Genomic DNA, 25,874 nt, shown 5'->3' with positions numbered 1-25,874 from the left:
GAGAGCAAAGGAAATCACAGCATGCTACCCTGGGCTCAAGCAGATCAGCACTGTCTAGGTCAGCACATTTGAAGTTAAAGTCAGTCTTAAATGGGTCTTCAGACACCCTCAAATAAAGCCAACAGACAGCGCTGACCTTTAAAAACTACCGTCTGGGAGGAAGAGAGGGAGAAAGATGCAGCGCTAACCTGGCATGGCTCACACCGTCTAATTGAAACTTTTCAACTCTATTTTTTTTTTTTGCAATTGAGCGAAACTGTACGGATAGGAAATGAAAACAGGAGTATGTTCTGTTTTGACTTGATCTTTTGCAGCAACCCACTATCACAAATCTTTCAATTTTTGCAATGTGTTTATGTTCAAATCTAGGTTGCTGCAAGTGTGGGAGTGGGAGATTTTTTTTCCCCCCCTTGCACTATGCAATTAAATTTAATGACACAAGCACTTGTCTAAATCATTTGAAGTGACTTAGCTTTTTCGCTGGCGAAATTAAGAGGGAGAGGGCCAAGGTCGAAGGCCCGAGATGTCATATTTCTCCTCATGTTACACAATTTAATGAACGCCAGTGTTCGTTTGGTGATTCATTCATTCCGAGGAGTCTGTAATTCAACTGAGATGCTGAGCAGGAAGAGGAAGGGATGATGCAAGGAAGGGAAGAGTGTCTGAAGATGACAGTGGAAGAGAAAGTTATATTGTTGCTGAACGTTATTCATCTGCAGTTGGCTGTGACTGTCCATCAGTGCTCGTTTGTGCAAAACCAAATGATACTAATTGGAGAGCGAAGGGATTTTTTGGCTGGTTTGACCCATCGTGTGGCCTCCAATTTGCCAGAAACTAGCCTTATGTGTCAAAATAGCTGTTCCTCATTTAGATAAGAGGTCAGCAGTTGCTTTGCCATCAGCTCAACTAATCTCCTGAACTTTATGAAAAATAAATGGTGTATGGTTCTGCTTTTTGTGAGAGAGTGAGCCTCAACTGGTCCCTATAAAACCCACCTGCGTAGTTGGTGCATGAGTTATTTGTTTATGCCTGACATGTCTTGGCTGGGAAATGTGTGTCAAGTGAGCAGGTGGGGCGGTCATCAATGAAGACAATTAAACACCTTGGAGGCACTCAGCCAAATCTACCCTCTGTCCCTTGTTTTTCTGTACCCTTCCTACCTTCCCTCCCTCTTCCTCTCTTTCTCTCTGCCTCTGACAGATGATAATTCAGTGGGAGTAAGGGGTCACGGCCTGACAGAGAAGGGCATCATCAGCTGTGATAACCATCGCTGGACACAGACAGTCAACAACAAGTTGGCAGCTGAAAACAACAGACGTGAAGAGAACTTTTCAAAGGCACACGCAAGCTTCGGGTTTTAGTTACAACCTCACACACTGCGATGCTCTTTGAATGTGTGTGCGTGTGTGTTAATGCTGAATTGGCAAATTTAGATGAAGGGGATGTCGGGAGAGCGGGGGGGCGAGGGTACACTTTGTGCTCCGGCGGAGGCACATTGCTTACTCATCCTAACTTGACTCCCTCGTGTATACCGAGACCCAGAGACACACAAATACGCAGCAAGACACAATGTGTATCACTGCTCGGCCCCTGTTGAGGTCAAAAAGGCTCTCGGTTTCTCTTGCATCATCTCAAATGCTCGCTAATTACAAGGAGTTGATGGGTATTATTGTACCCCTCTCTAATTGCTGGAATATTCTAGAAGGACAAAAAAATACTTCTCTGTCACTGCACATCCTCAAAGGAGGGATTATAGTCCCAAACTGGAGTGGGGGGTGGGGGAGGGGGGTTTCACAAATGGGGATAGACTGTCAGCCCAGCTAATTATCCCTGTTGAAAAGAGCAAGCTTCATTTCCCGGACTTACGTCGAGGGGAATCATTTGTGGCGACCTCATCCCCGACTTTATGAAAAGAAACATTACATTCATAATATCACCAACCCTCCTTCCCCCTCCACAGCCCCCCCACCCCCACCCATTCTTCCCAGCTCTCTTCAGCATAGCTCTCATTTTGACGGCTAATTCCGGTGTTTTCATTTTAGAGGCATGAGCTTAATTCTAATGCATATTAGCGTATTACAAGGGGGTATCCGCTGCAGCAGCCCTCACACATCACACTGACACGTGGGATAAAACATGTAAGCTCTCGCAACCCTGCAGTGACAGCCGCAGTCAAAATGCGCAAACAGTCTGCTGAGCTTCTACACACTTTGCACATATTAGCGCTTTCTTAATGTACTGACACTGTTAGCCTCGTGCCGTTAACTGCTTTGTAAGAGGTGGAGCTTGGCTAAGACTACAGTGTACCTCTAGCTAAGTTCAGAGTAAATGCAGCAAGGTCAAAGCCGGGGCAGTCACATGATCGATGCTAATGTGATTAGTGTTACACTAGTGTTCAACCAGAGGCTACGCTGGCACTTGGGAAGGTGCTAGTTATGGGCTCTCTTTCCCATCACAGAGCCGTATGTGAACCCGGGAGCAGACATGTGTGCAGGTTAACATAGAGCTGCCCATGGACTATAATCCATTTAACACTGTAAACATGGAGGAGGGGGAAGACATTTACTGTCAGACAGCACTTGATACAGCCGGTATATCATCTTCCTGTCAGCAATGCACACACTGCTAGCCTCAGTGAAATCATTGCAGCTTCAATAAAGATATTAGCGCTCACATTACCTTCAATCTCTGTAACTTTTAGTCAACTGCAATTAAAAAACTCTTACTGTTATGAACAAACTAACTGTTACACATTTTCACCATCCATTTAAATAGATGTTTCACCTGGATTCTGTGCCCCCCGCCTGTCCTAATGTTGCATTTTGTGCAGCAAGAGGACACAACACAATGGTAGTTTAAAGTAAATGATTCCTCTCGCAACAGTGACAGCTCTAAAATTGCTTCCGGTCATAGAAGTGGTTGAGAGAAATGGGAGCAAAGCATACATAAGTTATTGATTATGAATCCCTCCACGTAAGTAAGGCAATGAAAAGGGGGGCAGAAAAAATAGGTTGAAGTAGGTCATTTTTGCTTCTGAAAATGAAAAGAATGAGTCTTAAGAGATATAAAATAACCATTATGATACAGTGTTTGTGTTCACAATTTGGACAGTTCAGTGTTAATCCACTGGCCTTCCGTGAGGTGAAGAAGGGCACCGTTTGGCAGGGTGGCAGCTAAGGTTACGGACTTATTTAAGAAAAGTTGACATTTACACACCAAGTAGCCTAAGCCTTTGGACTCACAGCAGTCAGTCAGTGGCTTTGTGTCCTGCTGCTCATGTCATGGCATATGGGTGACAGTTGAGCCAATGTGATGTACTGTGTTTGTGTGTGTGTGTGTGTGTGTGTGTGTGTGTGTGTGTGTGTGTGTGTGTGTGTGTGTGTGTGTGTGTGTGTGTGTGTGTGTGTGTGTGTGTGTGTGTGTGTGTGTGTGTGTGTGTGTGTGTGTGTGTGTGCCTGCGTAAAGGGCGGAGACAGATTTAGATGTGACAAAAAAAATGAGACAAAGAGTGTTTCCCTACCTCAGTGTTCTGGTATGCACACACAATTGCACGATGACACACACGCACACACACACACACGCACACACACACACGCACACACACATTCCCTTTCCCATTATGCAAACACACTCTTCTCACACTCTGCCTTGCTCCCAGACCTTAACTTCTATTATTAGAGAAGGGCTCTCCAGCTGCAGATTTGGCAGCATCTCCTTTTGATTCTCATTTGCGAGGTGCGACGGCCTTGCCTGCGGATTCCACCACTCTCCCTCTTCAGCGAAACACAATTAAGTGGCTCACAAACATTTGAATCGGAACAAGCATGTCTGTTTGCTTTGGCAGGGGGGAAAAATACATCATTAGTGACTATTTATGTTGTTGTCTGTCTATTCAGATGGACAACTTTGGGTTAGGCAATGTATAGAAGAAATATCTGCCCTCTGACAGCCATGGTTACAATAGTTCCCCAAATATCTGCAGTTAGAACATGGGGTGCACCAGCTACTGAGCACCCCTCCTCTGCATCCTACCTAAAGGGAAAGAAACAGAAGGGGTGGATAGTCAAGGATGAAGGATGGGGTTTGTGATTTTTTATCTCTGGAAAACAAGTGCAAATAAAAAAATCTAAAATGTGCACAGCTTGTTTTTCCATTTGAATAATTTTCTGGAGCAATGTGATGCTAAATGGAATTTCATAACCAGTAAGAGCTTGATAAACAGACTAATAATGAGCCTCAGCGCTTTAGTTAGTGATTACGGCAGAGGGACTAATCCAGGACAGACACCATTGTGTATATAATTTAGCTTGCTTTCACATACCTGTGACTCACCTAAATCATCCTTGCTGCCTTATACATACACACACACACACACACACACACACACACACACACACACACACACACACACTCACAGGCACACACATTCAAATCTCCACCGAGCACTCCCCCAATAATAACCTGAAACTTTCCTACATCGCTGAATATCTCACGGAAACATAACACTGCTCACAGACATCGTCAGAATTAAGTTATTAGTCTATTATTAGCAGCTGTAAAGGCTACCCCCCCCCCCCCCCCCAACTCCACTCCTTCCTCTCTCCCTCCCTCCCTTCCTGCCAACACAGTGCTGTCATCATAGATGACTGGCTTCTAATTGGATACAGAGTAGGCCGCATCTACGTTTCACACGCTGTGAACGGCCATCGAGTGGATAGATTCAGATTTTCAATTAAATAAGCCCCAAAAATGCCAGAAATAACATTTCTTAGGGAGGTGGCAGGCTGATTACTCTGTGAATCATACTGAGGCTTTTGCATAAACAGTTGATTACAATGAGACGCCAGAGCAGGAAGAGAGACGAGGGAGGGGAGGAGGGTGGACGGAGACGAGACAACAAGGGGGGGAGAGAAGTTTGTGGAACAAAGACGGACCGTCTTTTCTCTGTCTCTTTGCGCCTCAAACAATTGGCACCTACTTTTTGTTTTTCATTTCTGCTCACATTGGGTGAAAGAGAAAAGGGAAAAAAAAGTATGCAAACCCACACACAGAGGCACTCGTACACATACCAAATATATATATACACACACACACACACAGAGTGGGAAACTGGAGAAAAGAGAAAGTGAGGCAGCTGTGAAAACATTGCTTCTCAGTATCAGAAGAGACTTGAGAGGAAATATGGTGCAATTTTTTACAGCTCTCTGCTTGTCAGGGTGAGTAAAGAGAGCTCTGTCCAGTGGACCTTTACAGTCTGCACACGCATAAACACAGTCTCATACACACACACAAACACACATCATACTCCAAAATCAAAACCCTGGTGTCACTGAGTGGGCTGTGAACATTTGCCTTTTGCCTGATTTGAAGCAACTCGTTGTAGATTATTCTTGCATTCCTGCCGCCTTTTTTTTTTCAGGGGAACACATTAGTCTGTGGCCTCATTTTCACTACAACATAAACATGTGATTTCATGCTAGAAATAGTGGGGGGAACTTTGTATTTTTTGGCCTATTTCAGCACCAGACGTACCAAAATTAACTTCCTGTTTTCAACCGACAAGCACGTACAGATGATCCAACTTAAACATGTACAGTATTTTCTGGTCTTGCTCTCTGAATTAGTTTTGCAAACACAATACGTGTGCATGTGTGTATTTGTATGTGTGTGTGTCTGTGTGTTTGTCCATGAAAATGTGTCAGATGTTGCATTTCATTAGGGAATAGAAAATTATTAAGATCTCTGGTTCTTGCATTCTTTGTTTCTTTTTTTTCCTATTCACATCATCAGCACTTCAGATTAAACTGACAAAATCTCCTCCCTGAGCGTGAGCACACACACACGCGTGCATGCACACACATCACAAGAAAAGGAAAGAGTGCGTTGCACAACACCTTGAACAGAATACAATCGTGTCTGCGTTCGCTTTCTCTGTCTCTCGCTCCTTTCTCCCATCGTCACCTTTGCCAGAGGATAACGTCTTTGGCTTGCAGGCTTTCTATCAAAGCCCAAAACCACAAAAAGCAGCTCACTGTCTTTATTCTTGCAGTCTCTCTCTGCAGAAATCTGTTTATACACTGTATACACTTTTACCCCTCTGCAGCCGGCTCTTACAAGCCCCCCTACCCCAACCCCCCCGCCTCCTCCCCTGACGCTTTAGAAACAAATTGCTTTGTCCTCACGCAGAGTTCGTCTAAAGAACACGAGTGTTGACAGCGATGGTCTTTTCAAAAGGGGGGGATTACTGCATGTATGTATTGAGGTGGATTAAGACTTTGATACTAATGAAAGGTCTTGACCGGCGGCATTTTTTTGGAATTGGTCAGCAAAGTCTAAGCTGAGATAATGCCCATAAGAACAAAATGAAATCACCAAAAGCAGGGGGGAGTAATAATCATAATAACACCAAAGAGGGAGGGAGAAAAGCGCAAACAATCAAGAAATGTCTGGAAAATGCAATTTTCGCTCAGAAACCATCTGTTCTCGCTGCTTATAATCTGCAGTTCCTTTTGATTAAGATTAAACCTCGCTCAAGCCCCGTGAGCTATTAAAGCAGCACTGCCTGGTTTTTTTGGTCTTTTCAACTAAAGATTTGAATGGTGATTTGGAGAGTTCTGGAACAAGGTGATGCATGTGTTTATATGTGTGTGTGTGTGTATATACATGCATAGATGTGTGTGTGTGTGGGCGTGCATGTGTGTGTCCTTGCTCCGTCTGCAATCACTCAAGGATTTGAGATGATTTATGCTGCCCTGGCGTGACTTCAGATTCACAACGTGTGGGGTGATGGAACCATCATTCATCTCTCTCTCTGTCTTTCTCTCTCTCTTGCTGTCAGTAACCAAAAAAAGAAAAGAAAAAACAAGACTTGTAGACTCCGTTCCCCTAATGCTCAACAGTCTGGAGTTTTCTATTCTTCTTAAAATTCTTGCAATGTTTGATAGTTAGCTACATGCAGCTGCATCTCTGCCTGTGTGAGTGTGTTTGCATTTGTTTTGGGTCATAAATATGGGATTTCACAACAGGCAACCGCACTCAACACAGCTTAAAATCATTTATTGGTCCCTTTATTGGTTAAAGACAAATATTTCTTATGTTTAAGAAAGCCACATTGCAACCAACAAATGTGTGTGTGCGTGTGTAAGTCCTGACATCGAGACGACTATCCAAAGACTAGTTTGAGAATGAGTTCGTAACAGCTCCAACTGGATAATGACTGCAACTTGTTTCCCTGCGCAGTGTGTGAACCCAATCTGTCACTTCCAGAAGATTTTCAAATCCGAGCCGTACATTGTGTGTGGGAGGGAGGCTAAACAACGCTACTCTACATCCTACAGCCCTGCAATACATGTAATGGAGAACAGAGTACAGTAGCCTGGTGCAACCAAAAAAAAAAAACACTGAGAGAGCTGGTGTTAATTTGAAAACGGTCCAAACAGCACGCCATATCTCTCTTTCTGTATTTAATATGCAGCGTTCACACCTGCAGCACAAAGGATTTCCTTCCTACTTGTGTATACAGGATCTTGATTTGCCAGAGGTAAGCCTCTTCCAAAAAGACACATTCACTCGCAGCAAGTTGCAAGCGATACAATGTTTGCTGAGCCTGCCAAAAGCTGATCTGAGGCTATTCACTTAAAGAGATAAAAAAGAGATTTTTTACATGTGTTTAAATGTGGTCCTGCACATATGTATTTGTGTGTGTGTGTGTGTGTGTGTGTGTGTGTATGTATGTGTGTGCACAGGGCATTGTGAGTGGATTTGCAGGCACATCATCTGGATTAAGATGCTGTGTTTTGTCAGCCCCATCGGTGGCGGGGGCGCGAGCAGGGGGCGTCTTTTGTCATTATGTCAAACTCATCCTATTTCCCAATCTGTTTTTCTCTCTTTCTGTCCTCACGCTTGATAAAGGTTGAGGGGTTGCTTGAGATTGAGAAAGAAGTGACAGAGAAATGATTAAAAATCAAAGAGCAAACAAGAGGATGGAAGTTGCATGTCTTGTGAAACAGAGGCGCTTCAACTTTCCTTTAAACAACACCTCAGTTCTTTGTTAGTTTTTTTCTTTTTTCCCACCTAAATCCAATCCTGCGTGCCCTGTGGAGGCACTTATGTGACTAGTTCCACAAACTCTACTAAAGTGATTGCCTGAGGGTTAGTTTAAGCCACAGACAAGATAAATGCTATGGTTTTAGCCTTCAAGGTAGCCATTAGTCTGCGGGCGGGACTGCAAACAAAAGGCCAGGAAGCAGACAATGAGTCACACACTTTGCCCAGAATGCACAGAAACAGGTGTGCCCTTGTTCAAAGGGTTAATCTTTTTGTAAACTCCCTGAAGAAAGAAAAAACAGCTCACCTGGCCTCCCCCCCCTCCTCCGGCATCACATCCCTACTGCATTTACCTAAGCTGTTTGGTTTCAGTGTCACGTTACTTCACTCTGATTGTGTCCGCTGATGTGTTTTGGCCTCTCGGGTGTGTTTCTATTGTGGTTTAAACGGAAGCTTTTGACAGCCACTTTGACTTTCCTCATCCCTCACAGGAAGTCATGCTTAGCTCCACTGTCTTAAGACATAGTTGAGCTTTGTGAGGTGATTGCTGCATTTCATAAGCTTGAAAAGACGGCTGTGCCGCGGTGACTGGCACACAAAGGAAGGGAGATTTTGTTTTTGCTTTGCTTTCTGACCTCGAGGTGAAAACAAGGGGAAAAAAATCCCACACCTGGGGGGGAAGAAAAAAAAAGGGTGGGATCTGCGGATTTGTTTGCCACATGTTTGGTTGGATGCACGCCTACTCGCCTTCACCACCAGGTGCGGCGAAATTACAAACAACACAGAGAGGGTGGAGCGCGGCAGCGATGATGGAAAGCGACTCGGGTGAAATTTGTCAAGTCACAGGCTCAAGTTGACGAGGCACTTCAATTACTGGGTGCCAATGCATATTCATCCCAGCATGGGGGGGGTGTGTGGTGCCCCAAAATAATTCCCGAGCTGTCAGTGGGTTGTTTTATTCCACGACGAAGCCCGGCAATGTATTCCCTGCTCTCTTTGCGTGCTCCTGACGACAATTCATTTCAGCACAGAGTGTGAATTCTAAGACTCCAAGACTGAGAAAGGGCTGATAGAGAGGAAGACAGACAGAGAATGAGGGAGATAATGTATGTATGAGAGAGGTAAAGAGGGGAAAAACATAAGGGTATTTTCCTTGGTACAAAAAAAAAATCTAAATGCATTGAGTTTGTGTGTTTTTACACAGGTGATGTATGCATTGGAATAAGCATATTATACACTGCACATTCTGAGCTAAGAGAACCAACACAATAGCGAAATGCTAAAGCCCTTAAATGGGTCAACAATGCATAAGCAAGCAGCTTCACAGTCACAAGAGAAAAGCAGGGAGAGTGCAAATATTAGCAGCATGCACACACACACACACTCACACACGCACACACACGCACGGGCAAATACAATTTCCCTCCTCTTAACACACACACACACATACCACACCAATTTCACGGCTGCGCGAATGGTTCAGCGAGTGTTTGTCTTAAGTAGGGTGAGCTCTCGGCCTTCATAAAACATGTATGGCACTAATGCCGACTGCTCTGTGAATTTCTTTCCGCGCAGTCACCAGGGAAACCGGTTCGATGGACTAAATGGACAAGCCTTTGTTAAAAAATAAAAAAAAGTCTCACGGAAAAGAAACGCATTAAGTCGCACTCACGACGTTCTGTGGCAGCGCGGACAAAAAACTTCCCTCTGTTCTCTTCAGACTTCTGAGAGAGCCACAGAAGGATTGTTCAGGGTGAGAAAAATAATGAGCATCCTTTTTTTTTTCTTTTTCTGGGGACCGAAAAAATATGTATCAGACATCTACTTTGGGAGATTTTCTTTTTTTTTGGTCACTAACGCAAGTATGACCCTGAGTGATTGTGTCCATGAGCACAGCCCCTTGAAAGGAAATAAAAGGAGAGAAAATAATTCCTCGGCTAGCGGAGGAAGATATTGTGCCTCCAGGTGAACTGACATGTGTGCATGCATGCATACTGCAGCATAAGGAGGTTTTTGTGTGCATCAAAGCCTTCTTTATTTGTGCGTTTCTCTCTGTTTGGAGGAATGTGTGTGTCATGTAACCCCTCTGGCGTCCCCGGAGTCAAAGGTCACCGTGTGTGCCACTTGGAGAGCTCTAACACCGCTTTGCCACTGGCAAGCCAGGAAGCCCCTTTCAATAAACTGTGTTAGCTTTTCATTTCAATCCCTCCACCTTCCCCACCCTTCTTCCTCCCTGGTTCCTCAGCTCCATCCCTCCCTCCCTCCCTCCCTCCCTCCTCCCCTCTCTCCCTATCCTCTCCTCCATATGAGACACATTAACTGTGTCCTCAAAGAGAGAAGGCGAGTGAGGGAGAGAGCGGAGAGGATAATCCCCCTTCCTCCATTGTTACACGCTTTCATCTATTTTTATAAGGCGAGGAGTGGTAGGGGCGAAAGAGGGGGATGAGGAAGTAAAAATAAGTTCTGGTGGGCCGCGGTAGTCTTGCAGCACCGCTGAGAGTATGATGCATCTTTGCTTGGATTCATACACGTGTGGAGCTTGTGGACACACACCTACTGTACATGCATGCTTGAATATGCATCTTCTCCAGCAGTCAGTATTGATCCACAACCTTGTGAAGCTGTGAAGAACTTTACAAAAAAAAACCTGTTAAAATAAAATCCTAAATGATTCTTATTGATACTAATGTAAATATAATGAGTTCCTATACCCCAACATACCCCACGCAACACACTGATGCCACACTCTCACACTCTAACACACACACACACGCACTGATTATCATTAGCTTTGCACATAATGCCTGCAGCAAGCAAGCATTTGTTTGCCCGTGTTTTGACAGTTTAACAGCATTTAGCGGTGTCTCTGAGTCATCAAATCACCCCGATTAAAGACAAACATGATGTCAAATTCCTAAATAATACGACCTAATTGGTATCAATTAGTGGTAGCAGCCGACGCTGCTGGCAGGGTGAGGCGTTTCCTGACAAAATCCCTTCCCAAAAGGAATGCCAGTTCACAGGCATGCCGGCTGGAGATGTAGCACGGCAAGCTGTTCTCTAAATAGGCGCACATGGGTGAACCCATACAGGGTGGCACAAGAAAACTACAAAAGAAAAAATTATTTAAAAAAGTTTGTAGATTTTTCGTTTTTTGCATCATTTTTTAACTAGTTTAAATGTATGTTAGGGATAAAGGTGTGGGCGGTGGAAAGAAGCACAATCCTAAGAATCGTAAAATGTCAAAGGTTAAGCTGCTGAAAGGCCAGATGCCATTCATACATAATTTGTAAGATAAACAAGAGAAAGGGTTAGGACATGCACACATCACCTGGTGAATAAACACAGTCAGTAAAATGTACACAATTTGCATTTCCTACCTTAAAGGTCAAAAAGAGTGTCGCTGCTTATATTATATCTGCAGCGCACACACACACACACACACACACACACACACACACACACGTAGACGCTCAGAAACACAGGGATATCTCTTGACCAGTTGGCAAAGCTTCACTAAAATGAAATCACATTTATGTATATTGGCTGTAAGCAGGTTCCATCTGGTTCCAGTTGGTTCAGTTAGGTCTGGCAGAACATGCTCGCCTTTTGTGCTCCCTTGGAAAGTTCTGTAATCATATAAATGTAATGTATTTTATAATCAGCGCAGCATTCCTTGTGTGCAAAATTAAATTGCCGACAAGCTTTTTTTTTGGATGCGTGGAAAGAATGCTTTGAGCAGGAGGGAAGAGCTCCACAAGTTATTATGCATAGATTTGTGTATGTGCCTTAACTGTGAGATAGGAGGAGGAGGAGGTGGTAGAGAGAGATAGTGTTTGCACATAAAGTATAGTATGTTTGGCAAATATATGAATGAATGCATGAGTGGACCCAGCTTGGTGTCGGCCTACAGAATGTGTGAACACCTGAATGTGTTTGTGCTATTCTAACAATTTCCCTGTAGTGAGAAAAAACAAAAAAAACCTGAGAATACCTTCTTTGGTTTTCTTAGTGTTACTGCTAGTGTGAAGTTGGCATGTCACAATGTATGCGCACACACAAACACACTTGTCCTTGCGGCGGCCTTCTTTGCTCAGAAGATACAAATAACAAAACGCTACTCAGCGAGTAACATTATTGGCATCCCTTGCAGCTGGCCCCTCCCATGCTATAGACCTCACACTGGGAAAAGACATGGCTCCTGCTGTGTACCAGTGCTGCACACCTGATGCTCCAGCATGCATCAACAAATGCGATCCCCCCCTCTGCACAACCTGCTCACCACATCCTCAGCACAATCACGCAATGATTCGAAAAGGCAGGATGTTTTCTGCTTTGTTTTTTTTGTGACAAAAGACAGAAGAGGTCCGTGAGAATTCGGAGGAGGGGTAGATCCGGGGAGGAGGTGCGAAGCAGAGGGAGGAGGGAAAACAAGAAGAAGACAGAGTGCTTTAGGGGTGGGGGGTGGAGAGGATAGGAGGCTTTGGCTGAGTGCCTTGGAGGTGTTTAATTGTCTTCACTGAAGACCGCCTCACCAGTTCCCCCTGCAAGCTCCACACCTGACACACATACCTCAGCCAAGAAGTGAAAAGTGTGGGGGGAGCTACAAAAAAACAAAAAGATTTATAAAAAGGTTGGTACATTCCAAATTAACAGCTGTCAGAGAAAAGTGATTTTATTCCAAACATAACAAATGCCCATGCCATTTGGAGACAAGCATTGCTAGTCGCCGCTTTGTTGCACCAAAAAAAAGAGAAAAAAAAGACACAAAATGCACATGGAGGCACGCATCACTGTAGGCCCTAATTGAAAATACAGTCATGTCTCTGCGGCGCCATGAAAAAACATTCTACTCTCTTACTCTCTCCTACAAGTGCTCGCTCGCGCTTTATCAGCTGTGCATCCAGATTGCAGAAGACAATGCAAAAAATACAACGTCTTTGAAGAGAAAACCAACATGCGTACTCCTTCCAAAACAATATGGACGCCTTACTTGAGTGGGGCTTTTATTGCGAGTGCTTGACAATAAACACTTTTTCAATTGTGTTTTGTTGCATTTTTTGTATAAGAATAGGTCATATTCTGTGCAAAAACAGAGTCGTTATAAATTGGCTGCACTTTTTCTCTCTCAAACAAAATGGCCATCACAGCTATGTGATGCTTTTCTGTGTATCAGTGTTTGTAAGCCAGCTGAACAGCTTCTTCTTCTTTTTTTTTTTTTTTTTTTAATCTCCGTCAGGAGTGGGTGTCAGCCCGCCTCTAGCAATACAAAACACCACAGCAACAATTCCATTATCCACACTCGGACTTCCACATTGTGTGTGTGTGTGTGTGCGTGTCCCTGCACATACTTCAGCACTTGTTTACTTTTGGCTCTGTGATATATATTGCAGTGAGTAATATCAGAAGCACCGCATCGCTTTTGAGCAATTCGACTCCCCATTTTTTTTTTAGGTTTGTAATTTGCGCCTCCATTGTTTCATGTGAGAAAAAAACCCTCTTTAAGCTGCCTCTTTCCCTCCTTCTATATTATTCCTATTATGTTTTAAAGGCTGCATTTGTCCAAATTACAAAGCAGGCCTTGAGATTCCTGCCTCCACCCAAATATACAATGGATGTGAATACAATTTATACTTGTGCTCCTAAAACACTGAAACATGACAATTCAGCATCTCTTTCAAGAAACAGTGTTCCTGAAGTTCCACAGAAAAGCTGTCAACAGTTTTCATGGCAACTATTTCTTCAGTAGACACCAGTGAAAACTGAGGTCTGTGAATTATCCAGAGGAACACTGACATTGTGTCTGGAAAGAGATGCTGCTGTTGACTTTTTTTTTTTTTAAAGGGATTTTTTTAAAATTTAATGCCGTGAGCACTGAATTGTGTTTACCACCAGTGTTTTGGAGTGGCTGCAGAAATCTCAGAGGTGGATATCTCAAAGCTTGTGCGAAGAAAAACAAACAGAAAAAATGGCAAGATACCACTAGAGGTTATTTAGATATATTTAAAAAAAAAAAAAAAAAAAAAAAAGGTTTTTGTTTTTTTAACAAAGAAGACACATAAAAGGTCAGTGGTTTTCCCCCTGCAGATTCTGTCTGATACTTCATGTTGAGAGCAGGTATTCTTCAAGTTCAGTTCTGTCAGTGTGCTGTGTTACGGGAGTTAAGACTGCACTGGGTGGGCTTTACAGTTCATGCGTGCCCATGTGGAGAGCCAGAGAGGAAGACAGGACTGTGGATGTGACACCAGGGTATGATTTGAATACCTGCCTGCTCCGGCTGAGCAGTGATCAATCATCTCTCTGTCAACCGCCACTCCCTGCTGGCAACTTCTCCATGCATGTAACCCCATCCCTCCTTCCTTCTCTCCCTTTCCCCACGCTGCTTCTCATTCTCGATCTCTCTCCTCTTTTTTTTATTAATTTTCTCCCTGCCTCTTCTCTCTCTCGCTCTCTCTCTTGCTTTTTGTCTCCTGCCTACCATCCTTCGATCTGTTCCCTGGCTCCTGTGCAGTGTGTTATTCATTTACTCTGCCTTGCCATGCTTCCTTCTCTTTACCTTCCCTCAGTGCTTTCTCTTACAATATCTCACCGGGTCGTCTTGTTCTTTCTATCTCCCTTGCTGTCGCCTTGCCTGGGGATATCACGAAAAAGAAATAAGGGGCGAGGGGTAAGGGACTGGTGGAAATGAATGAGAGACACATGGCGGAGGACTGCAGGCACATACAAAATACAAACTCTGCTGTGAATTATACAAGCATCATACCTTGGTTAGATGTAACTGATTATTATTTTCTCTCCAATTTCTGTCCTGATTATAATTTCCCCATTAATGTTGATGTGTTTTTAACTCTTGTGCACACATGGACTGTGACCTTCGGGAGGACAAAAGCGTGCGTACCATACTGATTGATAGCGCATGTGCCTTCCGTTGGGTGATTTTTCACTACGCTGCTCTCCGCCGGGTGTTGATGGGCACACACAGCACATAGACAAACTCTAACAAACACACACACACATGAAAAGAGATGCACGTACACACACTCCCATCCCTCCACCAAGTTGGGGAAATCAGTCCTAAGACCAGCGCTGCTGCCGCTCCGCTCTTGAAATATGAATGGTTTTAATTAAATAAACTCGCTTTGCCATCTGGCCCTACAATTGGGCTTGCCTAATGAACAGAGTTTCACACAAACACATGCGCGCGCACACACACACACACTCACACGCACGCACATTATTAACCAGGCTAAGCAGCATTCCAACGGGCATAACTTCGGAAATAGAGAGAAACAACAACAAGTGAAGTGATCTAGTGAGGTGCTTCAGAGAGCTGGAAAATGATGCAGTGCCTCATTGTGCTGAATGAGGCCTGAGTGGGTCTGTGTATGTGTATGTGTGTGTGTGTGTGTGTGTGTGTGTGTGTGTGTGTGTGTGTGTGTGTGTGTGTGTGTGTGTGTGTGTGTGTGTGTGTGTGTGTGTGTGTGTGTGTGTGTGTGTGTGTGTGTGTGTGTGTGTGTGTGTGTGTGTGTGTGAAAGATGACTATAGAGTTGATTTGTTTTTATGTGACTGAGCACATGCCTTACATGTATGCTTCTCTTTGCATCATTCTGTCAGCCCTGTGTGATTTATTTATTTTTTTTCATTTCTGTTCATTTATTCTTGGTACTTTCTTCCTTTATTTCTTTCTTTATTGGTATCTCCATTAGCACCAGCATAGGCTTTGGTTATTTATTCTGGGGTGTTCTACAGCCCACACTATAACTACATAAACATATCAACCAAACCAGCTCACTGAATAGGATTTATCAGCCAAATGAGAAAAACAAAATTATCGTCCTTTCAACAAGATAAGATAAGCTGTCTTTTCTGTCTTAAAGTGTCAATATGTAAGGAAACGTCAAACCATTATTAAGGAAGTACACAAATCATTGTGAGGCTTTCTCCAGTTGAATTTTCTACCATTTAGAATCCTGTTACAAAAAGGCTGTTGAAAAGCTTCAGATGTACAATATTCTGGCTAGCTAAAAGTATGTTATCGGATGTTAGCATTTTGTTTCAGTTTACATTCGTATTAAAACATTACTGTTGCTTTTTCTGGAAGATAATTTAACTATACTGACTAATGTAGTGAGTTTAATCTATATTTTGTGTTTTTCACATTGTCAAAAAGAGCCATACATGACTTTTCTAAAAACCTTCCAAGTTCTCATCTTTTTTTCCAGTCCAATGACACACACACAAACCGGTGATCGATGATGAGTACAGAAAAACAGATTGTATGTGAAGGAACGTCCTTTATGCTCGGGCTTGCTGTAGCCTTCTCCTCCTACTACAATTTTAACCTTCGGTATCAACATGATGCAGCGTGTACACTGGCATTCATTCTAAAGTGGGAGCTTTTTCACACATACTGTACAGCAAAGTTTGACTTGGTTGACTTTTCTTTACACATCGCCGTTTTCCTATGGCCTAGTGATAACCAGCAGTGCCCCTGACACAATAGCAGCATCACAGCTGCCTCTACCTTTTTCCTGGTTCAATATTCTGCACCGTTACTTTGTACTGAGCAGACTTTTGCTCGGTATGAAACATAGATTGATGTCACCTGAGAGAAGAATACTTTTGTCGTCCGGCACTGTTTTTCAGAACCTGCATTGACATTAATCCTGAGAGAGGCACAATAGGAAGCTCAGTGACTTCAAGTGGGACTTTTGTCTGATCTTACACAAACACACACACACACACACACACACACACACACACACACACACACACACACACACACACACACACACACACACACACACACACACACACACACACACACACACACACACACACACATATAGCTACCCAGTATCTCACCCAACCACTTATTCAAACATGGATTCACTTATTTACTCATTCACTCACTCATTCACTCACCTGTGTCTTTTATTATTCAAACTGTTTGAACTAAACTTTTTTTTAAATTGTTTTGTGTTCACTCTATACTGTAATACACAAATTTGACTGCTTCTGTTCCGCAGCAGGTTAATTAAAAACAGTTGGTTTGATGTTCCTTTTTTCACAAAAACTGTCACAATGAGTTACCAAATATTTTACACACTGTCATTTCAATACAAAATTGTCAATCTTTCAAAGGAACAAAACAAAGAAAAGAAAACAGAGAGTGAAGGTTTATTCAGGTCTACTTTTGCTTGTGTAGCAGTGTTGACATATTTTATTTTAATAAATATTTGAAAAAGAACTACATAATGAATATTGTCATTTTTTCATTTTTCTTTTTCTTATTAGTATTAGTAGGTCTAGTAGTAGTAGTAATATTACAGTAACATTGTTTAAATATCATTAAATACAGGATATGTGCTGTAGATTCAATTATAGTTTACATATTTTCAATACAAATCTTTACTGACAAAACTGAGCAGTATTGTGATGCAAATTCACAAAAATACAGTAAAGAATCGCACATTTATTTCTAGTAATAAACTGGAATTCTAAAGTACAGTAAGAAACTATAAAAAATAGAGTGCTTTGAAGTTGAGGCTACTGCCAGTTAATTACAGTAAATGTACGGTTTGTTTGTACATGTTGTTTTTTACAGTGAATTCCTAAAGAATTCATAGCAAACTTGCAATGTCTTCATACAAGTAATGAACCATCATAAATCAACACAAATCCTTTCCACAATTTAATTTTCATAATTAAATTTGACAATGTTTCCTAATTGTATTTGTCCTGCATTTTCACCCATTTCAATACGAAAGAGTACAAAAACACATTTCTTATTCCTTGCATAGGAGTTATTTCTACTGTCACCAAAGTGTACACCAGTTGTTACTAGTTTATATGCACAGTTCTATTAATGTCCCTGCAGTATTCGGAGATGTTGCTAACAGTATTTTGGACCAATCTTTAGTATTTTCTTGAGTATAATACACTGGAAATGAGTTCCACCTGGCCATGACTTTTACACTACTGTTTCCTCTATCATACTGGTTTACTCTTGAAGAGTTGGTGTGTATGTGTATTAGCAGAGGCTCAGACAGTGTCTGCACTGCACTTGCCGACAACCTGACTGATAGCTGCTGTGATGTGCCACTTGTCTGTCCTACTCTATTGGGCCAGCTAGTCAACACTAAATGATGATGTTTGTAATCCAACGGTGGTACCCCGAGATTTCTCAGCAGGAGAGACAGGAGAGAGATAGAGTCTGGTGTGTGTTTGTGTGTATGTGTGCTGGAGGGGGGAGTTGTCTGGCAGCCAAAGCACAGAAACGTGGGAGGCATGCTAACGTTTGCAGCCAGTAGGACGTGCTATTACTCTTTTAGAGGCTACAATAAATTTGCACTATTCATCAGTCTTAGCAGCCAGCATAAATGAAATCAGGCATCGGCGTCTGTGAGATGCACTCAGTGATGTAGTGGTAAATAAAAAGTTGAGTCAACTAGTGCACATCCTCCTGTCTGTTAGTAAGTCATGCAAAAAGGGAAGGGGAAAAAAAACAGTTTTCAGGAAAGTTTAATGATTTTTTTTTTCTCTTTAAAAGTCAGATTGCATACAATGTTCCCCTTGTCAGAAAAGTGGGTAAACTAAACCATATCGAGCCACTGGCAGCATAGCACATAGTGTTGTATCAACACAGGAGTAAATACACAGATGTGAAGCTAAGGTAAAAGGTTATAGTGATACATCTTTTCTATGAAAAAGCTCCAATGTAATGATTCATGGATCAAATAGGATAAATCCATGGCAGCGTGACCTACAGCAACCAGTGCGCCACGCCATATAGCTGCACTGATGTACTGAACAATGATATTACATCTTCAGTGCTGGGAGCAGTTCTGATTTGTGCAGAGGTTTCACACGAAAAACACTTTGCCAGCCTCGTACACCTCACTCATGATGAAAGGGCAATGTGGAAGCATGGTATTTTGAGGTGTACTCGAACTAACAGGGTAAAAATTGAAAAATCCACTGCCCCCCCGGCGATGTGGAGATCAATAATGGAGCGCAGGTCTTTGACCCACTGGTAACATCGTACATCTGGAAGGGCTTTTTGACATCCATAACGGTCTAATCGGGTGTTTGACTCCAAACACTCAGTGTTTATGAATATCTGATGAGCACGGGGGTAAGCTTATGAATAAGTGAGGGCCCAGCTGTGCATCAAGAAGATCAAGACTTCATGAAATGTTCCAAATGCCATAGCTGAGCAATATGTGGAGCTATGTGCTGTTCAGGATTTATAGTAAAAACTATGAATTTTATATCATGTTCTGAAATGACTACAAATTGACTGTTTTTACGCTGCTCAACCGAACAAAATTCAAAAACATCTGTAACGATGCAGCAGAATTCTCATAGGTTTCTGACATGCAGCTTTTCACTGTCTTTCACATACATAAGATAAAACTACAGAGGAGTCGAGTCTGTGTAGTGTGGAAAGGGTCAAGAATGTGTTGATATTCCCGTGGTGACCCTAAAACTCCCTATTTTGAATTGGATCTAGAGGAATCTGTCCAAGATGGAGAGAGGTCGTTCTTTTTTGTTCTTTTTTTTTTTGACAGTCCCCATGGATGGAAGTCAACCAACAGAAAATAATAAAGTTCGAAACCTGACCTTGACGAAGGAGATGAGGAAAAGAAAACACAGTCCCTCGGCACGTCTGTGAAGGAGGCAGAAAGTGAATAACAAGAGTCTATGTGTGCGTGTGTGTTGTCTTCACGTGTGCCTTGTCTTCACGTGTGCCTGTCTGGGTCCTTATTAATACGGATGCCTGCATAAGTGTGTGTGTGCATGGAGGGGTTGGGCGGATACTTGCGTGCACCCATTTATGTGTGTGAGACAGGCAAGCAGCTGTGGTGGAGGACGATTGTTCCTGCACATTGTGCGAACATCGATTGACAACAACTGAGTCAGAGCTGGGAAAAGCACAGAATAAAAAAGGGATGTTGGCCTTTGTCCGCTTCTTGCCCTGACACAAAGCAGCGACAATCAGGCATGATGAATCAGTAACACAGTGAACAAAAAACATCAAATCAAATTTTTTAGAATCAAAGTTTTCAAACTGCCACTCATGTCTCTTGCTCAAATGATGTTTCAATGGTCTTGAATTGACCCAAAGCCCAACTGTTTTGTCTCCACACACACACACACATCGCCAATCAAACTGACACACACTTCCAGTATACTATTGTCTTTCCTTTTACTGGCCTCCTTCTGGTCTGCTCAGGACAAACGAGGTCTAAAACAGACTCTTGCCACAAATCATGGTCGCAGAACGCACATAAATGCCTGCAATTACCTGTTGCTAATGATGCCCATGCCAGCACTGGGCACCACAGCAAGCCATCTGCTAACTTTTGTTCTCCCTCTTTCCTCGTAACTCTCTAATTTTGTAAAAAGGGGGCTTTATATAGGGCAGATGTAGTGCTGATGGTGTCTGTGTGCGCTCTGGCTACAACACAAGGGGGAGTGCTAATGACTGTAGTTAGCTTCCCTCAAGAGGCTGAAACAGTTTGCCAATATTTGCCCTAACCTTAGATGATTGCATTTAATTTACACTTAAGTATTTAGCTCATGCCTTTATCCAGAGTGACCGAGTATAAGTGAGCAAGCGGGGGCTCAGCATCTTCCACAAGGACACTTTAAGAGGAAACATAAAGCCGCTTTCTTCAGGTATTGAATCACAGGACCTAGAATAATTACGGTCTCTCAGACCACAAGGCCACCCTGCTGCCTACCAAATGCCAGATTATATCTCCTGTTTGCCTGAGAGTACAAACTGTACAGACTCAGAATTGTATAAATGTGCTGTAAAGATGTAAGATTTGGAGGTTGATTTTGAGACAATATGCTGACCAAGACAGACCCCTATTCACATTGCACTCACTTACTCCCCATCCCACTTGTACAGCTGCCATTCCATCTACACACACGTACACACACACTAGTTCAGCTGATCTCACTAAAGATAGCTAGCAGCAGCAGAGCATGTTGTTTCTCTTGGATGGAGACTGATTCATGGATTGACCTTGAGTCTGTTCCTCCAACAATTCTCTAAAATTTCAGTATATTTTGTAATAGTACCTCCGAAACTAACAACATATGTGCACTGAGAGGAAACCAAAGTTAGTCAAGTTCATCAGTCACTTCATAGTCCATTTTTGAATCCATTTGTTTCACTATTTGTTGTTTTGTTTTGTTGTTTTTTTCCCTCAAGGTGGATTTGATTGACAGGCTGATCACACTTTTAATCTAACTGGGTTGTCTGCTATCGACTGTCTCCATCCAATTAAATTAAATAGAAACCAAATTGAAATGAACATTTAATTGGGTCTAATTTGGTCAGTAAATGGGTACCCATTGTCTGCAAAGGGAGATTTTAAACAGAAGCACCTATCAGCTCACATTGTGTTTTAAATCCCTTTTAATCTGTATTAATGCCAAAATGTGAGAGAGGTCATTGCGGACACCTGTGTAACTGCCCATTTGATGTCTGGTTTGCCTGACTTTATATCTGCTGAATAGGATTATAGCAAAACCCATATCTGGACAGTTTCCTGATTACCAATATTTTATCAAGCCTTAACCTTTTGGATACAGTGGAACATTAAACTGACTAGTACACCACTACATAGATCCTGGCATAAGTTAAGAAATCATCTTGAAAGCAACTCTATCTAAGACGAGAGGATGTGAATCTTTAAGCCATTTCAATATCCTTATCCTAAGCTGCAGTGGGGAAGCCTCTGCACTTAGGCTTAGCACTCTCAAGACAGCTACTCCTTGTTAAGCATCGCCTCAGACTCCTAGACTATGAATGGGACCATTACCCCCATCTCTCACTGCACACCAAGATGCACACGCACACACATACACACAGACACACACATTTTGTCCTTGGTTGGAAAGTAGCTCAGGCTAGCTGTGAGAAGGTTCTGCAAGAGGAAAAAAAACAGTACTGTACCTAGGGACTGCCTTTATAATAGGCTCTTTTTCCATCTCTCCCACACACTCTCTATGCTGCGGCCTTATTTTATTACAACCTACAGAACATCAGTTCTATCTCACGATTACGGAAAGCTGACTCCTTCATAAAGGCCTCACACCAAACACATGTTGCGAATCAGTACAGCAGCTATCTGTGCAGCTTCTTAACAATTCAAGTTGGGTATTTACCCCCCGTTGTTGCTCCTCCTTCACTTTATCTCGAGGAGTACAAGGCGAGACATAGAGATCATGTTGAAAAATCTATCCCCAGTCAAGTTGAAACGTCAACGCCAAATTAAATTCAATAGGAATTGTAAAGAGGTCCAAAACAGCTTCAAACTAAAAGGAGAAAGGCAGTTTGCAAGGTTTTGATCATAAAGAATATGTCTGTTTCATGTACCTATATTCTCTTTGATCAAACTAACCTACTATTTCTGAGACAAACCATAGGTTTTATAATACATCCCACATCTCGTCTTGACATGAACTACAACTGTGGAATTGTCAGCTTTAATAAAAGTTGTAACAGCTACTACATCAACCACAAACACCAAATCATACCTCATACCATACAGATCTAATAACCATTGCCACAAACCTGTAAGCCAATAACACCAAAAGAACTACTTGATAACAAATATTAAAAAAAAAAAAAAAGAGAGAAGCTCCCATGTTCCTACATCTTTGTGAGACTGCCTACCATCGGACGAGCTACGTGAATGCTTTAGGCAGTGTGTGCGTGTGTGTTTCCTGTATCTTATCGTTTTCTTAATCTCCTTTCAGTGTTTGCCCCTACCATTTTCCATGTGCTCTGCCTCACCGACACTGCCATCCGGCGTTGTCCTCTCGTAGCTGTCCTCAGGTAGGGGAAGGGCGCCCAGCCGGGGGCCCGACGAACTCTTGCTGCTGGGTGTCTCCGACTCGTCAAGGCCACTGTCGTAGCAGCTCTGCAGCGATCCCTGCTGGTGAGGGTCCTGGGGCTGGCTCACCACTGAGAAGGTCACTCGGCGAAACGGCTACAAGAGAAACCAAACGGCTGGGGGTCACTATAAAAGGGACTGTTTTACTTTTATTATTATCTTTTTTCTTTTTTTTCTTTGTCAGACGACAACGAGGGAGTTGGATCGCCTGGATTTTTAAAAAGGAGATTCAGGTCAGAATGGTAGAGAAATACAGTAGATCAAGAAAAGGGGGGCAAGGGTAGGGAGGCTATGCTTCTTTGGAGTCGTCGAAGGTGATGCTAAATGCTTTAAGGACACAACAATACAGGCTAACTTAAAGCTACCTGATATTTCACCATGTCACAATCTGTTCTATCACAATAGCCAAGATCTTCTATTACCACAAACAAGGTCTTGCTTTCATCTCACAGTGAAAACTTTCAATAGGAGGCTCTACATGAGTCTTTCACAAGCTCGCTTGAATCTCTGAGGCTGAGCAAATACAGCAGCTAGCTAAACCCGTTGGTTACAACTAAGAAGGGAAGAATGTGCCAGCCTCGCTCATTTATTTGTTTGTCCACTGAAAAGAGGACAAGGTGAACAAGCATTCGGCTCAGCAGCAGGTGTGATTCTGATGCCACAAAGAAGAAGCGCAGAGGCAAAGATGAATACATGCAAAGTTGCTTGCATGTGAGCACACGCACACACACACACACACATACACAAAAGGTTTTGCTAGATGAGCTGTGGCTGTCAATACTTGTAGCTTGCTTGAACACATTATTGAGCAGTGTCAGTGAGTTAAGCAGTAACAGAGCATGTCATTAAAGTCGAGACCTCTTTCACAATGTCTCAGTCTGTTCCCCTTCCTCTCTTTACATCTCTCAATCCGGAGAAGGGGAATGAAAGAGGGAGAATGAGCATGAGGCGAGGAATGAAAGACCGGGCTTTGTTATTACCAGAATAAATGGCATAACAAATGGCTAATGCCATTCATTAATTAGATACAAACACAGTCAGAGCTTGCCTTCGTTGCTGTGCATATTTTCCTCCCGTCCCTTACTGGACCTCATCACTTGCTCATGTTCTCCTCCTCTTCTACTCTCCCCCCCCCCCCCCCCCCCCCTTGTTTCCTTGTTCTATCACAAGAATATTAAATGGGACAGAGGCCCATTACTCTTTTTCTCCCTCCCTCTCCTTCTATTTGTTCCCCGATTGTCTCACCTGATAAAAAAAATTCTGTTATCAGCCACAGTGATTGGTAGCTGCGCCTTTAATTTTTACATCTATCCATAACCCATCTAACCCTGTCAATTGATTTGAGAGGCCGGCGTCAAAACATCATGTCAAGCTCGTATCGCGTAGACAGATCTTTGGTATGCGTGAAAGTATGCTTACATCTCACAAGAGTGACAAATGAAGCGTAAACACACACATACACGCAGATGCAGAAAACAACAATCGCGAGTGTTGACAGGTCACCTTAGAAAGGTGAACCTTTTTGTTATTTTGTCATCACCTACTGTATGGCACCTCTGAATCTCTGACACATACACGCTGGAGAAGATTCTCCTGTTGATAATGAAATTTCCCACAAGCCACTGGGAGAGATGGACTTCCTTTGGCTGTTTGTGTGTATGTGTGTGTGTGTGTGTGTGTGTGAGTGGAAATTTGCATTTATTTATTTATTTCTGCCCGGTTCTCTTTTTCTGGCTGGCTGGCTAACACAGCAATCTTGGCAATAAATCATGTTTCCATGTAATTACAATCAACACTCAACAAATGAATTGGTATAAATATTCATGCAAATTTCACTTGGATAGTCACACATTTGTTGCATAATTAAAATCGGAGCCCAGAAGAAGAGCTGCTCTCTATAAGTGTAATAACACTTGAAGAGATGTTAAGATATTAAACCATGTTTTTTTGTCTTGTGTTGTTTTATTTGTTTGTTTATTCTCTGTTTCTCTGAAACACTTGTCTGGTGTGAGGTGCAGGTTAGCAAGTCCCACAGCTTGTTTGTTGTTGAAAAAAACAAAAGAAAAGTACTTTGTCTGGATCAGATTTAGTGGAGTGTCATACTCCTTGGGAAACATGGTTTTCTAATGATACAAATTAAACGACTGTTGCCTAATGAATTGCTGGCGAGACCGTTGCGAAGGAAAGAAACACTCGAGCAAGCGCACACCGAGGGAAAATTGAGTTTTGGAGAGAGAAAAGAAGCTGACGGGAAAGAGGGGGAAAAAAAGTTAAATGAACAAATAGATTTTATTCACCTGAATTTCCCCTTATTTTCACTGGAGGGAGAGCGAGATAGAAGAGAAAAAAAAGCTAATTTGTTTGCAGACCAGAAATGGAGTTCATGCAGAGATCGCCGGAGGCTTTGGATTAGAATCTACAGCAACCACCGTCTGCACAGCGACCTTCGCTCCCTTCATTCTGTGCCTTTTAAATAAATGAATAAAATAAAAAGTGATTCTTTCTTAGTCATTTTTTCTCTTATATTTGTGTGTGTATGTCTAGGTGTGTGTCTTAGTGGCCAGGGAATAAAAAATGAATTGTCTAACATACCCATTTTTTTTTTTTTTTTTTTTCCTTTCTCTCTCTAGTATTCATGGGGAGGATGATTTTGGGGCTTACCACATGGCCAAACCACAGGGAGAAATTAACAAAATGATCTGCCATGCTCACACACAGAGTCAGCGGTGACGACTGGGCTTATGTTGCCCTGAAGATACTTTAATGCATGAGTGATGGAGAGGGAGGTTTTACATTGTGAGAAATAAAAACAAGCTGTGGGCGTTACAGTGAAAGTGTTCCCCCTGCTCTCTGTCCATGCTGTCATATGGCACCGAGTTGACCCCGTCTCACCAGATACTGACCATTTT

The 25,874-nt window shown here is 42.6% G+C and overlaps 1 protein-coding gene across 2 annotated transcripts in view; it reads right to left on the bottom strand.

Annotated features, from left to right (window-relative positions):
* The window catches only part of pcdh7b (protocadherin 7b), a 104,230-nt gene that overhangs the window by 32,129 nt on the left and 46,227 nt on the right, over positions 1-25,874 (bottom strand). Inside the window, exon 2 of one of the 2 annotated variants that reach the window (XM_062444898.1) lies at positions 22,842-23,061. In XM_062444898.1, coding sequence (XP_062300882.1) covers positions 22,842-23,061 — 220 coding nt within the window. The remainder of the gene's footprint in view (positions 1-22,841; positions 23,062-25,874) is intronic. The other variant, XM_062444899.1, reaches the window with a different exon arrangement.

This window comes from Scomber scombrus, chromosome 23 (assembly GCF_963691925.1).
Source record: "Scomber scombrus chromosome 23, fScoSco1.1, whole genome shotgun sequence".
Classification (NCBI taxonomy): Eukaryota; Metazoa; Chordata; class Actinopteri; order Scombriformes; family Scombridae; genus Scomber; species Scomber scombrus.
The sequence above is the reverse complement of the archived record's forward strand: the minus strand, read 5'-3'. Positions and strand labels throughout refer to the sequence as shown.